This window comes from Gallus gallus, chromosome 5 (genome assembly GCF_016699485.2).
Source record: "Gallus gallus isolate bGalGal1 chromosome 5, bGalGal1.mat.broiler.GRCg7b, whole genome shotgun sequence".
Classification (NCBI taxonomy): Eukaryota; Metazoa; Chordata; class Aves; order Galliformes; family Phasianidae; genus Gallus; species Gallus gallus.
The window spans coordinates 35,170,664-35,184,985 of NC_052536.1; the positions used below are offsets into that span (position 1 = coordinate 35,170,664).

The following is a 14,322-nucleotide window of genomic DNA, read 5'->3' on the forward strand; positions in this document are numbered from 1 at the left end:
TTTATTCACTGTTTAAGAGAGAAGAATTTATACCACTGCCTACATTTCTGCTTGTGGAGCAGCCCCTATACTATTGTAATATTGAGTATTCTAATTATCCACTTAAATATTCAGATATCTCAAGTCTCGATAAATTTTTAATCTTTATAGTATCTTATAGCTAAGTTTTTCACATGGTAGTTGTACATCACAAGGCAAATGTTTTTTGTATGTAAAATGTATTATTCATCAGAAGCATCAGGTCTCTTAGTTAACGAACTGGAGAACGCCACAATGCTAAAACTTTAAGTGATTTAAACCATTGACTGCTGAACTTGCTATTTCCTAATTGCAGAATATTGCCCTCTCTAGCTTAGCAGTATACAATTATTTTGCAATATGCCTCAAATATAGTTTTCAGCAATAACTATTTTACTTAATTCCTGGTGTTATTTCATCTTCAAATTAAATCCAACTGTTTGGTGCAGTACTGATTATTATGATGTCCCCATTTCCGTTTGTAGGCTCTCTATTGTAAGCCTTTCATAGCTCACTTTTTGTTCCCACAGTTGACCATTGGTCAGTGTAAATATCCTGCCTGCCTAACTAACGCTAAATGGCCTCCACACATTTGACACTTGCCACTAAAACAAAGGGGGGAAAGTGAACTATGAATGAAAGTGTTTGAAAGTATACTCCGGAGATTTTTTCATGGAGAGAAAAATTGCAAGAGAAAGCCAGGAAAAGAAAGTTTGGTTGATATGCCAAGTATTGTCCAAGGCAAGTGAAAGACTTTTCAGAAATCTGTTTTTACTTCCACATTTTTTAAGCTTTTACTTCCATCTTTTTAAAGCTCCAAATATAAACTGAATTTTCATTTGGAGCCACTGTCATGGGCTTCTATCCTAGTGCATTGGTCAGTTGAAACTTACACCTAGTCTCTTCTCCTACTCGTACATTACAAATGCATGTAGGGCTGGCTTTGTAAGTACAGCTACTGTGCTAAGGGGCCATGACTTCTGTCAGGAGCTGTTGGTTTGCCAGTTACTCCCTTAGCCATTTTCTTTATTTTTATTCTAAAGTTTTTTGTGCTCAAAATTTCCAAGCCATCGATGAATTTATACTTCTTTGATATTCATGTTATGATAGATTGCAGAACAACATGGTGAATCGCAAGGCTGTGGGAACATCTAAGAATATAGGAATGTAAAAGATTTTATCATGTATCTCCAGCAGCATTAACTTCACTCTGTCCCCTAAATTATTTCTGACATTACTTTGCTACCTGCCAGCTGGCTGCACCCCTAAAAATGTATGTCCATTTTAAAAAGGAAGGGGAAAAGTACTTCCAGTCACATACCCTTTACCTTCACTGTTGAGATTCGCTCCAAGATTATTTAGGCTAAAAGTATACATTACTTTATCATGTAAGTTAGAAGCAGAGTGAGTGTTGCTCCATTGAAAATCCAGGGACAATGTAAGGTTTTTTTGCAACGTCCTAGCTGTGAAATACTGCATCTTGAAATGAAACTATGCTAATGTATGAAGAGGCTCTTACAGATCTTTCTAGAGTTTTAGAAATACATTAGTGCTACGTTTCTCTTTTTTCCGTCTTCTTTTTTCTTTTCCAAAGGTCTGGGCAGTTGACCTATTGTCTCTGAGGGAGACTGTTTCCAAAGCCAGAAGGGTATGAAAATAGTATCAGTAAAGTCTGTAGCACATATCAAATATGTGATAGTGTGGCAACAGAACTTATTAGCGCTCCTGTAAAAGAACCTGCATAAATCACCTGTGGTCTTGATATCCATGTGCGATGTGGCCACTGGTGGATCAATATTGTTTTTTGATATCTGGTAACTTACAAAGCAAGTGGGTTGCTGTCTAAGGCTTTGGCCCAGTGGGGTTTTTGGGAATGCCCTGCCAAACATCTGAAGCCTTTGTACCTAACCTGCACAGAGTGTTAGGCATTGGTTCAGAGATCATAAGAAACTTACTTATTCAGACATTATTTTAATTTTATTTTATATGGATCGGGGGAAGGGGAGACTAGTGCTACACTATCTTTGTAAGGCTTGAAGTTTTGCTGGGATTTTTAATAATTATTATTCTTTTTACAGTGATCTGGTTTAAAAAAAGGTGCTATGTTTTAAATATGCCGTATGTCATTCACTGACAGTAGTGAGATGATGATAAATCTTTGTGGGTTTAAAGGCATTTGAACACTCAGTTGTGCCATGCCACAACATTGTGCTGTGGATCTCTTTCCTCTAGTGTTTAAGCTGAGAAAACCATATTCATTTTGCTCAGTACAAGCATCCATACAGACTCAACCCATAAATGAAAGCATATTTAAAAGGATAGTATCCTTTCACTCAAAACAGGCCATCTTTAATGTATGAAATTCAAAAAGAAAATTAATATAGTTGCCAATCTGCTTCTGTATTTTGATCAGCCTCTGTGAAAGTACTGTTTCCTATTTGTAGGAGATATAGCTGTTTATAGTTCACTGATAAATTTGGCATGGAAAGGGTTATGTTCTAAAGTCATTAATCTTACATAGATTTTCATATGATGGACATTAATATTAGTGGAGAGATGGAGAACAGATTTAAGCTTCTTGAGCAAGCAGGGCCAAATTTCTCCTCTGATGTTGCATTTTAGTACCTGAAGGCAAAATTTGGATCTGGGATTTCATTTTCCCCTCCAGTTTGAACAGACAGAGTTCATTAATGATAATGGAAGTTCTGTCTGAAGTTGGTGTTCAAAGCAGGCTTGACTTTCTAAAGGACCGTTTCAATATTAGCAGAAGGAAATCACTTTATGGCAGGATTGAAGTTTTAAAAGTCACAGGGAGACAGACAAATCACATGGGAGAGGAAAAGTTAAGGAGGGGAAAAGAAAACCTAGAGAATCCTAGGTGCAAAAATCTGGAGTTTATTTTTCAATCAATTTTATTATTAAAGAAATTTAGTTTATTTACATCATTTCTATTTGTATAAACAAAAGAAGGGTTTTCTGATGCGCACACTGTAATCTACCACAAAAGAGTGCATCTCGTGATACACTGAATTAGATAGTATGATTCTGTCGTTACATTTGTTCAATACCCACATAATGTTTTAAAATAAACATCCTACCCAACATGATATATTCTTGATAATAGTTACTGTTAAACACATGTTTTCAGGATAAGAAAAGTTTTTAAGTGATGGACCATGGGTAATGGTATGTATTAGCCATCATGTAAGGAGAAGGGGAAAAGAAAGTTCAGTTTTTCTAAATGGTTGATTACAGCCTTGAGTACAGGGTTTGGTTTTCCTTTAATACTTTTCCAGCAAGGTTGTTAATCCTTATTTTTGCCTAATTTGTCAGGTATTTAAGTATGTAGCATCCTCATGCTGGATGATTTAGCAATATTCCATACTGCAGAAGTAAGCAATTAATCAATTGCCATGCACAGCATTTTTAGAGTGAATGCATATGCTTAAAACAATTTCATGTGGACGGAGGAGTTAGGTGGGAATTTGGGTACCAGTATATAGTTTTCCTTCAGGAATAGAAACTGCTCTTTCCCGCTTGACTTTGGAAAAGATGAGATAAGCAAGTATTACTGCATAATACCAACAGCAGGTTAGCAGCCAAGGTCTCAGTAAGTGTTATTGACTACATACACCAAATTCTACCCAAACCTAAAAAGATGTTCTGATGAGAGACTGGAAATATCTCAGAGCTGGTAAGCAGCTATCTGTGGCAAGGGGAAGTATAGCAACATGATCCATGGGGACATCAGTGATAGAATGGTATCATTTTTGCCCAAGCAACCTGCTGTGGAAGCAATGCTTTTGGCCTGCTGTGTAGAGAGCATATTTGTGCACAGGCCTTGCTTACATCCCCTCATGTTCACCCCACCCAGTGTAGGAAATGATAAATCAAAGTGTTTGCAGACAATTATATATATGACACGTTTGCTCACAGTATATCTATGGGTCTTTCATCATTTATCTCATAATTTTGTTTAAGCACCAAATATCATTTGGTATTACTAAATATTGTTCAGTCCTTTTTTCTTATTGCTAAAACCCAGTCTGTGTATGCCTACTATTTAAAACATCTAACTCACTAATTGCAAAATCTATAGAAAAGTCCTTAGAACATCAAAGGCTCACTTGATCCTCGGAGCTGTTATAAATGAAAAACTGTCTCTGTTACAAGCAAATAAGGCACTTAATGCACTCTTTCTGGCTGTGATGCTATTTTTCCTGTGGGTTTTGAAAATGACCTTCCTGTAAGTATCAAGGACTGTAACTTTTCAGATAAAGAAACTTGTTCTTGTTTTAAGTCTGTGCCAGGCTCATTCCCCTATAGCCCACAGTTTTCAAAAGGAGAAGAAAAAGTAATCCAGAATTAAAAAAATAAAAAAAACCCCTCTGTTTCCAGAACGAAGTTACCCTGTCAGCTTGCCTTGGGCCTTAGGTGGAGAAGTAGAGATTAAAGAGTCAGTATTCCTTTTCATGTTTTGTCTGCCAGTTTTGTGAATGTAGAAAGAGTACTTGTGGCTGTAGCTAAGTACCCAACTGTGGTATTAAATATGGCATTTTCATCCTATTGCAGTAAATTAAAACATTCTTATAAGTTTATTACAACGGGAATTCGGTATCAATACTATATACAGTCATTGATAAAGGTATTTCAAGGCGAAGGCTGAATAGCACAGCAGATGTAACCTCAATATTTTCACTAATTATAAAGAACCTCTTTGTGAGGCTGTGTGAATATGTAAGATGATCTCATCATTTCCTATTTACTCAATACTTACCTGAATACGCAATATAGTGTAGCTTTTAAATGCATATGCACATGAGTAGAATGTCCTTTTGTAAGAGACTTTGCTAAAAGACTGCTTTCAACTTACAATTTCTTCATCTCCTCTTCAAACTGAATTAAGCTACTTCCTTCTTTTAAAACACAACTCACTATTTAGAAGCTTTGGCTTTGATTTCTCAGAACAGCCTCACAGGAAGAAACCATGTTCTTTTTCTTTTTGTAACCATATTTCTGAAGACAAACTTGTACTGATTTATTTTGATTTCCTAACAGAAATAGGTTCCTGCAAAGAACACTGACTGTTTCTTCTTCTCCCCCCTCCTTTGCTACACTGCTACAAGTATATTGCTGTGCACAAAGCTACCAAGGAAAACTGAAATCCCTCTATTGGGAATTGTGTACATAGCAATATATTCATACTTTGAGAAACAAGTGAGATTTTTAATTTAGTTTTTAGCATTACGTACTGTACATTTCTTGCATGCTAACTGCTGAATTGAAGCTGAGTAAGTAATGTCTAAGCAAATTTTATACAAGTTTAGCATCCACCATTTTAGGGAATATGTCACACATTTTAAAACATTAGCCCTCAGTAATTACCTTTGACTAAAGGGTTTATATACACCCTATATATATATTTATATGTTATCTTTTTCCTAGTATGTAGAATTTGTTTCAGTCTCTTCTTCACAGTTATACTCGTTGTAAAGATTGCTCCTGACAGCTATTTAGCTGAGAAGTCAGTGTTTGAAAGGTTTCTCTGTATTTCCACACAACTTGGCTTGGTAACAAGGTCTTTTTTCTCCTCTCTGTTATAAGTATGTAACTTCCATTAATATTTTGGAGACATGCATGTATTGGCAGGAGAAACAAAGTCTATAAGAGAAGTCACCTTTTGTGCTGTTCTTACAAATAGGCTGATAGACCCAATCCTGCACAATCACATCCAACTTCGGTCATCTGAGAAATCCCACTGATGTGGTCCCAACTCTTACTTTCCCACATACTGCTTTGTCTGCCAGGCTGGATACTCCACGTATATTTTTGCTAAATAGAAAACAGTTTTGCTAACAATTTTGGTAACAAACAGAAACTTAAAACTCTGTATTTCTTGGTGTACAAAATCACAGACCTGAACTCAGTATGGGAATTTGCTTAAATACCATCTGAGTGAGTTCAGAACGTGTTCCAAATACTATTATATTTTCCTAAATTTAAACTAAGCTGAAATGGGTTGTCTGTTGCTAGTAACAAAACGTAATTTCACAAGCACAGCTTAAGTTGGACTAATTCTTCATTTACTCTCAAAACCAATAACTTTATTAATGGACTCCCCATACCTGTAAACTGAAGATCCTCAAAATGAAACCAAGTTTCCTCAGTAACAGCAGGTAATTAAGTAAACAGATTTCCCGTCTTGATGTGTCCTTGTAGTTGTATGTTTTCTCAGAATTATCATTTAATTTCTAAGTTGCAGTCTGACAACACCAACAGTTAAAGAATACTGTAAAACGGAAAACATGTCAGATGTTTTCATTCTTTCTTTTGCAGCACGTTGAGAATTTTTTTTTCCAAGCTACAGTATGATCTTTCAGACCTTGGTTGAGACTCTCCAGTGTACTCTCATAGGATGTAAGAACCAGATTTAGCAGCACAGCACAGCTGGTCTGCCAGACAATCTCTTTACAGAGAGAATTTTTATATTGAATCGTGGGACTTCCTTCAGAGCATGGTCCACAAATCTCTCATATGAAACGTGCTTTAGACAGTTGCAGGGAGAAAAATTCTATGTATGTGGCAATATATCTGAGCTGACCAAATAGAGAGTGGGAATTTGCAGGTACATGAACTTCATGGAAAGCCTATTTTCAAGATAGTATTTCAGATTTTCTTTGGGTGCACAGTAATTCGGGAGCCTGAACTCTGACTGTAGATTTTTTGCATTCAACTCTGATACATTGAATTCTTTCTTGAAAAAGTACATTTTCCTTCAGAAATAGCTTGTAAGGTTCTAATTTTCCCTCTTTCCATAGCTCTGAAACAAATAACTCAGTGCAGCTCATGACATAGACTTTTCCAGTGGTACAAGAAGCAATATAGGAGGTACTGAGGGAGGAAATGTCCAGAATGAAATGGCCTGAAAGGAGTAGGGGATGTGGATCTCAGTAGCTATCACTGTGCAGGATTACTGTGTCCTCTTCACACTGGATAGTGACTCACCTTGACTTTCAAATATCCACTGTGGGCAATTATGAGGATTCATCCTTTAATATTTGCATGTCATGGTAAATTTGGGTAGAAATTCTTATAAAGAGGACAGCACAAATGACAGGTACATATGCAGGTAGAATTTACTAGTTACTGCATGTAACTGTGGGTGTTCAGCTTTCAGGAATGGAAACAATATCACTCTAGACTTCCACACATATCAATATTACTGTCAGCTGTAAACGAGAGCATTTTGAATGTTCTATTTTACTGAAATGGAAAAATCTGCCATAATAAAAACTTAGAGCAGTTTCATCCCTTATTCTTCATAATTAATAAATTTGGACTAATTTATGTGAGATTGTTTTCTAAAGTAACATGTAACACTGGTTTGACAGAAATGCTGGGTAGTCAGTTGTAAATATTTTATCTTTATTCTGCTGCATAATGAAGTTTTGAAGCCAATGAATTATCACAGCAGGATATTTAGAGTTTGGAATACAAAAATAAAAATTTGGAAACTTTATAGATCTTTCCTAGAAACAAACGTAGTTGAGTAGAGGCTGCTGCAAAACAAAAGTATGCAGATCACAGATATTTGTTCATTTTGCAGCTGAACCTGACACTGAACTTTTTACATGCACTTATGCATTCAGATGTTGACAAATCAGAGTAAGGGGGGAACTCCAAGGTAGGAAAAAATCCGTGTATGTAGGGCTGCCTCTGTAAATATCCTTTTTCTGTAGATATCTGTTGTACAGGAATGTAGATATAGATACACTGAAATGTATAATTAGGGGTATAGACGTTTGGTTAACTTGAAAGCTCCAAAGTGTCATTTGTCACATTTATGGCACGAATTTTAACTGCCTTAAATACTTACTCTTTTCCAAAGTGACTTTTTTCTTTTCCCTTTGCAAAAAATAAAAAATAAAAAAATAAAAACGTACTTCATGAAACCATTGTATATGAAGCACTTATTAGCCGTAATTAAATGGACAATATGAATTTACTACATCTTTAGGACTCTGGCTTGTTCTGGTTTAGAGCAAGATGATTAATGCAAATACATATTACTTGAGATAACCATTTAGCAGCTAATTTAGCCAAATTTATTACAGCAGTTAGAGGTTTTTCATTTTAGCAGACGGAGACAAGGACATGACAAAAGCAGAAGGTGTATACGAATGCACACTGCCCTCTAGTGCACAAAGCTTCACAGGATTAGTGGGAATTGCAGACAAGAGCAAGCATTCCTGTAACAATGATACCCAGATTTTGTATAGTTCAGATTTTCTTTAAAACTATTCAGCGTCCATCCTCTGAAACATTTTCATTTCATCCCATTTTCCTGACGTTGAGGCGTCAGACACAAACCAAATCCATTTCAATTTGGCAATATTTTGGTTGAAGTGTTGCTTTAAACATCTGTATTTTTAAGCCTTCTTTCTGCAAGCATATAATAATACCGTTTCACATTACTGATTGCTTTTACTTGTTTCTCTGTTTCCTAGCATATTTCAAACATTGGAGAGAGCTGCCACTCTTTGGCTCTAGTCAAGTCATTCTGTGCTTCCCTTAGGCCTCTTTCTCAGCCTGCTGGTGGATTTACTTTGCTCTGGTAGAAGTAAATTCTCCCAAGACTTTCCCCCTACTGACCAGTGGAGATTTGGTTCATCTGAGAACTGTAAATTCTGTTTGACAAGATCAAAGAAACAGATGTATAAGTTCAGTAGTTGATATCGCCTGCAATAAGGAGAAATGATCAAAGCAGCAGGGGTAGAGTATCTTCCCAAACCTTTCAAATATCCAGAATCTCAAAGAGGTCTACCTAGAAGCTATGAATAAATCACATACAAATTTGCCCCTTTTTTTTTCTTCTTCTTTCTTACAGTCTGACTCTGAGTGCATTGAAAATGTCCACACAGCAATAAGTATTCTGTGAACCAAAAAGATTTGTAGTTCTTTTCACTTCTCTTCTTCCACTAGAGTTTCCAAAATCAGATTAAAAGTATACTTTAAAAGCTTGTAAAGCATAAAAGTAGTTATACTGAGCATCAGATGCTGTTTGCCATCTCATTAAACCTAAACAAAGTTGAGAATCTCTTGCTCATACATGTCGGATGTGGTACAATGAAAATCATTTTACTACAATTCTAATTTGCAATGTATCTTGTTTCTATTCTACTTGTATTTTCCCCTAGTGTTGAATAAGGGTCAGTGTGTAACAAAGTATTACCGCTGGATGCAGAAGAATGGAGGTTACATCTGGATACAGTCCAGTGCAACCATAGCTGTCAATGCCAAGAACGCAAGCGAGAAGAATATCATCTGGGTCAATTACCTTCTCAGGTACATCTTCCAATCCCTTCTTTCACTTGAATTGCTCTCTCTATTGCTTAACTGTGCTTGTGAGAATTTTATGAAAAAAAAACAATTGCTTGCTGTAGAGTATTAATGAAAACAACTTTTTCCTATGGTCCGCTATTTGGTTGAATGTATTATGAAATCTGTCACATCTCAGTACACTGGAATATTTTTGAATTATTATGCTGCTTTAGCATTCAAGTAAACCTTCCATCATTTTATTGCTTGCCTTCACTATCCTGAAGTCTACCCAACCTGAGCTGAAATGTAGAAAATTCACACCAACTTGCAGTGGCTGTATTATAAAATCTGGTATGAAGTGTTGGGCACTGGCTTATTTGGTTACTGAAAATGCATGGAAGCAAACTTCCTAGAATACTACAAAAAGAAAGGTGTCTCTGAAAGATATTCAGCTCTCACTCTGAAGAGCGGAATTTTCTCAGAAGAAAAGTCTTGAAATAATGTGTTACTCCTGTAACCATTTGATGGTATTCACTTCTAAAACTGCAAAACAGGATTCACAAACAAATGTAGCTCTTAAGATTATTTGAAACCAAAACAGTGAAAGACTCTTCCTTGAGAAATTCTGTTTTACCAAGCACAAGTGTTTTCAAAGGACAGGTTTCTGAGCTCAAGGGAAGACCAACAGCCAGTGAGAGACAGTGAATTATAAACCTGACCTTTCTCATCTGAAAACACTTTTCAACACATTCTGTTCTGTAAGCATTCAATAAGATTGGGAGATTTTCTGTTTCATTCCAGAGCAAACAAAACAAATAAAATTTGAAACCTTGAGATTGTCATGAAATGCAATTGTCATTTTCTGACCTGTTCTCCTTTTAAATTGCTTGTCGTGGTTTGCTACATTCCCTTTGATGCCATGAGAGCTCAAAGTGATCTCTAGGGGTTAGAGTGTGACTTACTATGCCAAGTCCAGCAAGCCTGTGCCTGCCTAAACTTGCATGTTGAATTACTTCTGATATCCCTGTTGAGGAAGAGAGGGAAGCAACACCCAGCAGGAGAGCACTGAGGGATCCCATGGGAAACCTTCCATGGTGACGGAGTGTAAACTGACTGGGGTTAGTTGCTTCTGCCCTGCTACGATTAAGCATGGGTGTTTCCAAATATACCCTTATTCTTCAATTTTTGTGTGTTCTTTAAAACAAGTGGATGGTCATCATCCACAGAGTGAAGTGTTAGCTGAGCCTGCAAGAGAGAGGCAGAACGCAGCATTTCAAGAGTTCAGCTTGAACCTGCCAATTCTGCACTGAAAGTACACTCTCAATGTCCCAATCCTAACAGGGCTTCAAACTGCCCAGAAATATGCTCATTTTCTGTCCAGAAAAGCAGGCCAAAAAGATATAATCAGTTGCCTCTGCCCCCTTTGCTGCTTTTCAGACAGTAGATGAGCCCAATCCTTAAATGTTCTATGAAATTGTTTTCTCTAGCAACAGACTAAATCTAACAAAAAAGGAGAAAAGCAGTGTGGTCTTACTGAAGGCTGCTTCCAAACTTGACTTTTCTACTACATTCCCGTCACCAGTCTGCTACAGAAAGACTAACTTCTTCAGTGAATTTGTATTTTTAATTTAGATTTATCTTAGTACTGGAATCCACGAAGGGTCCAAACCATATTTTAATGACAGATCAAGGCATAATTAGGTCTACACTGAGCCAGAGTACTGGTCTGTATACATTTCCATGCATTAGAAAGTACGATTCAGCTGTCTGCAAAAAGATAGGCTAATTATAGCGACAGGGAGGATTAATGCTGTTCTTGTTCTAGCAACTTGTTATTCACAGTGTGAAAGCCCTCAAGCATCTTTTGCTTAGAGGGGGCAAATTTGGGGACTGCCCTGGGATGCAACAGAATGAAGTCACTTTGTCAGGACAAAACCATAAAGATGGTAATTGTATGAATGGCATTTCAGTGTGAGCTGTGTGAACTCTGAATTTTCACAGTACACCGTAATAGACTGAATATGGGCACAGTGTCATTGTGATAGTGTGTCAGTCACCCCTAGCCCTGCCTCGCATTGTTCTACACAGGACTGCAGATTTTCTGCTCTATCACAGGGAAGGAATTTGAGTTGCTTAGAAATGTTCATCTATTCAAAAATGATTAAAGACTTTGTTTATTTTCAACATTCCAATGCCACTTTTGTCCAGCTATCTGTGTTCCTTTCTCTTTGCACTGGTTTGGGAAAGGAACGCATTTTGGAAGGTGCAAACCAAGAAAAAGCTTTTCTTGCTTTTCTAGCATTTTCTTCAGTTTCTCTGTTAGTGTAGCTTTTTTACATTGCAGTCATGTTCGTTGCTAACAAGTCACAGGTGAGCACCACATGAGCAGCTGAAGATATGATTATAATGGGTGTGTTGACAGTTCTTTATCCCTAACATATGCATCTTAACATGCATATGTGCATCTGTCATAGAGTAGTTGCTTTTGGTTTCTTGGTGATGTGAATCCATGTGTGCAGTGTTTTAAATAAATATATACATATATATATATATATATATCTCCTTTTTAGTTATTTCCTGGCCAAGCTCTTTCAAGTAGTGGTCATTTCATCTAGCTAACTGATTTCATCTACCTAACTGATCACCTTCTTACTAACTTTATGCATGATCTGCTTGTTGAGAAAAATCACATGTTGAAATGGCTCTGGGAAGGTTGATATATTTTTACAGAGATAATTCTATTTTGGTGGTGGAAGAGAAAGAGACTGGAAAAGTTAAAGCACACTCCTTGTCTTTCCAAGCACAGTAATGGATGGAGTTGAAATAGAAATATTCTATGCTTCAATGATGACACAGTGTAGTTCTACTGTTAGATATCATACAAACCACTGTATCTCACTTTAGTGAGAATACTTTCTTAGCTCTAAAAATTCACTACAATGAAACAATTCTTATACCTGATCAATATAAATATTTGACAGACTATTAATACACACCTTTATAAAATCCCTGCTGTAAAGCTCTAAGGAAACAAAAACATATGGTTTTGTGTTTGCTCTGCTATTCTTTCTATTTGTGTTCTCTGATATGAAAAGAGGAAAAAACATGCAACTACAAATCATCCAATTGTGTTTTTATTTGCTGTCTCTTCTTCAGTAACCCAGAGTACAAGGACACTCCCATGGATATTGCACAACTTCCTCATCTACCAGAGAAAACCTCAGAATCCTCAGAGACCTCTGACTCTGAGTCAGACTCAAAGGACAATTCAGGTAAGGCACATGATGTATCTTTCTTTACGCTCACAAAAGACCCATGACATGAGAGCCACATGGTTGCCTTTCCAACAGTTTGTCAGTATTTCTCAAGGAGTGTTTTGTTACAACAACAAAAATCCTGTAGAATTAAATTGAAGAAATCCAGAACAATCTTTTAATAACCTCAGCATTTCCACAGTATCTCAATTTCCTCAGTGTTTCTATTAATTCTAAGGATACATCCTTGCCCACATTGCACTGAACAAAATACTTGGGTCTCCAGCTAAGCTTCATAAACAGATGTTATGCCTTGGTGAAAGACCATGGAATTCTAACTGTTGAATATAATTATTATTTTTATATTTCAAAAGCAGTCAAAATTTCTGAACATAAATCTCTACCATCAGTCTTCATGACCTTTTTTCTTATATAAATGCTTTTTTTATTATTATTAGTCTCACTAGGGGGCAGCGAAGATTGCAAAGTTTTAGGGTTCTTGGGTTAAAATAATTACAATTTATTGGAAGGAATGGGTTCAAGCATTTTTTCTAAGCTCTTAAAGTCTAGGACTTAGCTATGTTTTAAAAGCTAAATATAATTGTCAATATATAAATTAGTCTTGCAGATGGTCCAGTATACAGATGGCTCACTGTGATTATACAGGCCCAGGTACAGATTAACTGGATTTTAAAGGAAAATGGTTGTCCATGGCCCACGAACTGAGGTTACTTGGCTGTAGCATGTCTACTGTCACATTAAAAACAAACAAACAAACAAACAAAAAACACACACAAAAAAACAAACCCAAAACAAAACAACCAAGAACCAAAATTGGAGAAAATCACTGTGTGTGCTTCTTTTGTACTGTCTTGTTTCTAAATAGCCAAAGAGCACAGATGTGGATAAAGGTTTGCATTTCTCATGAGCACTCTAAGTTTCTCCAGGTGAGAAATACACATACGTTCATAACTCCTAAGGCTGACTCAGAGCAAGAGGGCATTCTTCAATGGAGCACAGATGCGTACATCTCAGAAGATGTCAGCAGGCCCCGCTAGACAGCAAAGAAGAGGGTTGTTTCTTGCAAAAGAATTAAACAGAACCTGCAAGGGATCTGAAATCAGAGCACTGTATTGGATGCAACCAGCAAGTTCCATTCAGGCTCTGATAAAATCCCAGGCAAATTTTGTGCAGTTTTAGACTCCTTCACCATAAACCCACACTTAACCAACTAGACACCAGGTCTAGAAGACAGCATCTTTGAAAACTGTAAGTGAAACTCAGAGCCAAATGGCTGCAGTTCGGGGTGTTGTTGTGGCTGTTCATTTGCTTCTGTGGGTTTTATTTTTCAAAATGAGAGGTCTCTCTGTTGTTAATGACTCAAGCAGGAGTCTCTCCAAGCAACTTACTTGAAATTAATACAAAGTACATTGTCCTGAATCCTCAGGCAGCTTCCCCATCAGGCCTACCTGCTCCAGCATTTCTGGCACTGTTTGGTATTGACATGGCTCCAGGAGCAACCAATCCATAAAAGAAAACTGCCCCTTCCCCTCTCCAACACAAATGTACTCAAAGGGGTAGTACTTGGCCCTGATGAGTGAAAAAAAAAAAATCTTTTATTTCCCAACAAAAGATTTCTGGCTGTTCTGTAAAAGACAGGGTCTCCTGAAGCCTTTCATGATCCTTTCAAACACAGCATGATAATGGGGAGTATTCATTCTCAAAGCTG

General features: G+C 36.9%; 1 protein-coding gene and 1 long non-coding RNA gene across 5 annotated transcripts in view; one reads left to right on the forward strand and one right to left on the reverse strand.

Moving 5' to 3' along the window:
- NPAS3 (neuronal PAS domain protein 3) overlaps window positions 1–14,322 on the forward strand; it is a 604,931-nt gene that overhangs the window by 585,461 nt on the left and 5,148 nt on the right. For all 4 annotated transcript variants that reach the window (XM_015287645.4, XM_015287646.4, XM_015287647.4 and 1 more), the window contains 2 exons: window positions 9,216–9,363; window positions 12,496–12,611. In XM_015287645.4, coding sequence (XP_015143131.2) covers window positions 9,216–9,363; window positions 12,496–12,611 — 264 coding nt within the window. The remainder of the gene's footprint in view (window positions 1–9,215; window positions 9,364–12,495; window positions 12,612–14,322) is intronic.
- The window catches only part of LOC121111050, a 34,703-nt gene that overhangs the window by 2,067 nt on the left and 18,314 nt on the right, over window positions 1–14,322 (reverse strand). Inside the window, exon 3 of the long non-coding RNA XR_005860606.2 lies at window positions 6,144–6,307. This is a non-coding gene — a long non-coding RNA (uncharacterized LOC121111050). The remainder of the gene's footprint in view (window positions 1–6,143; window positions 6,308–14,322) is intronic.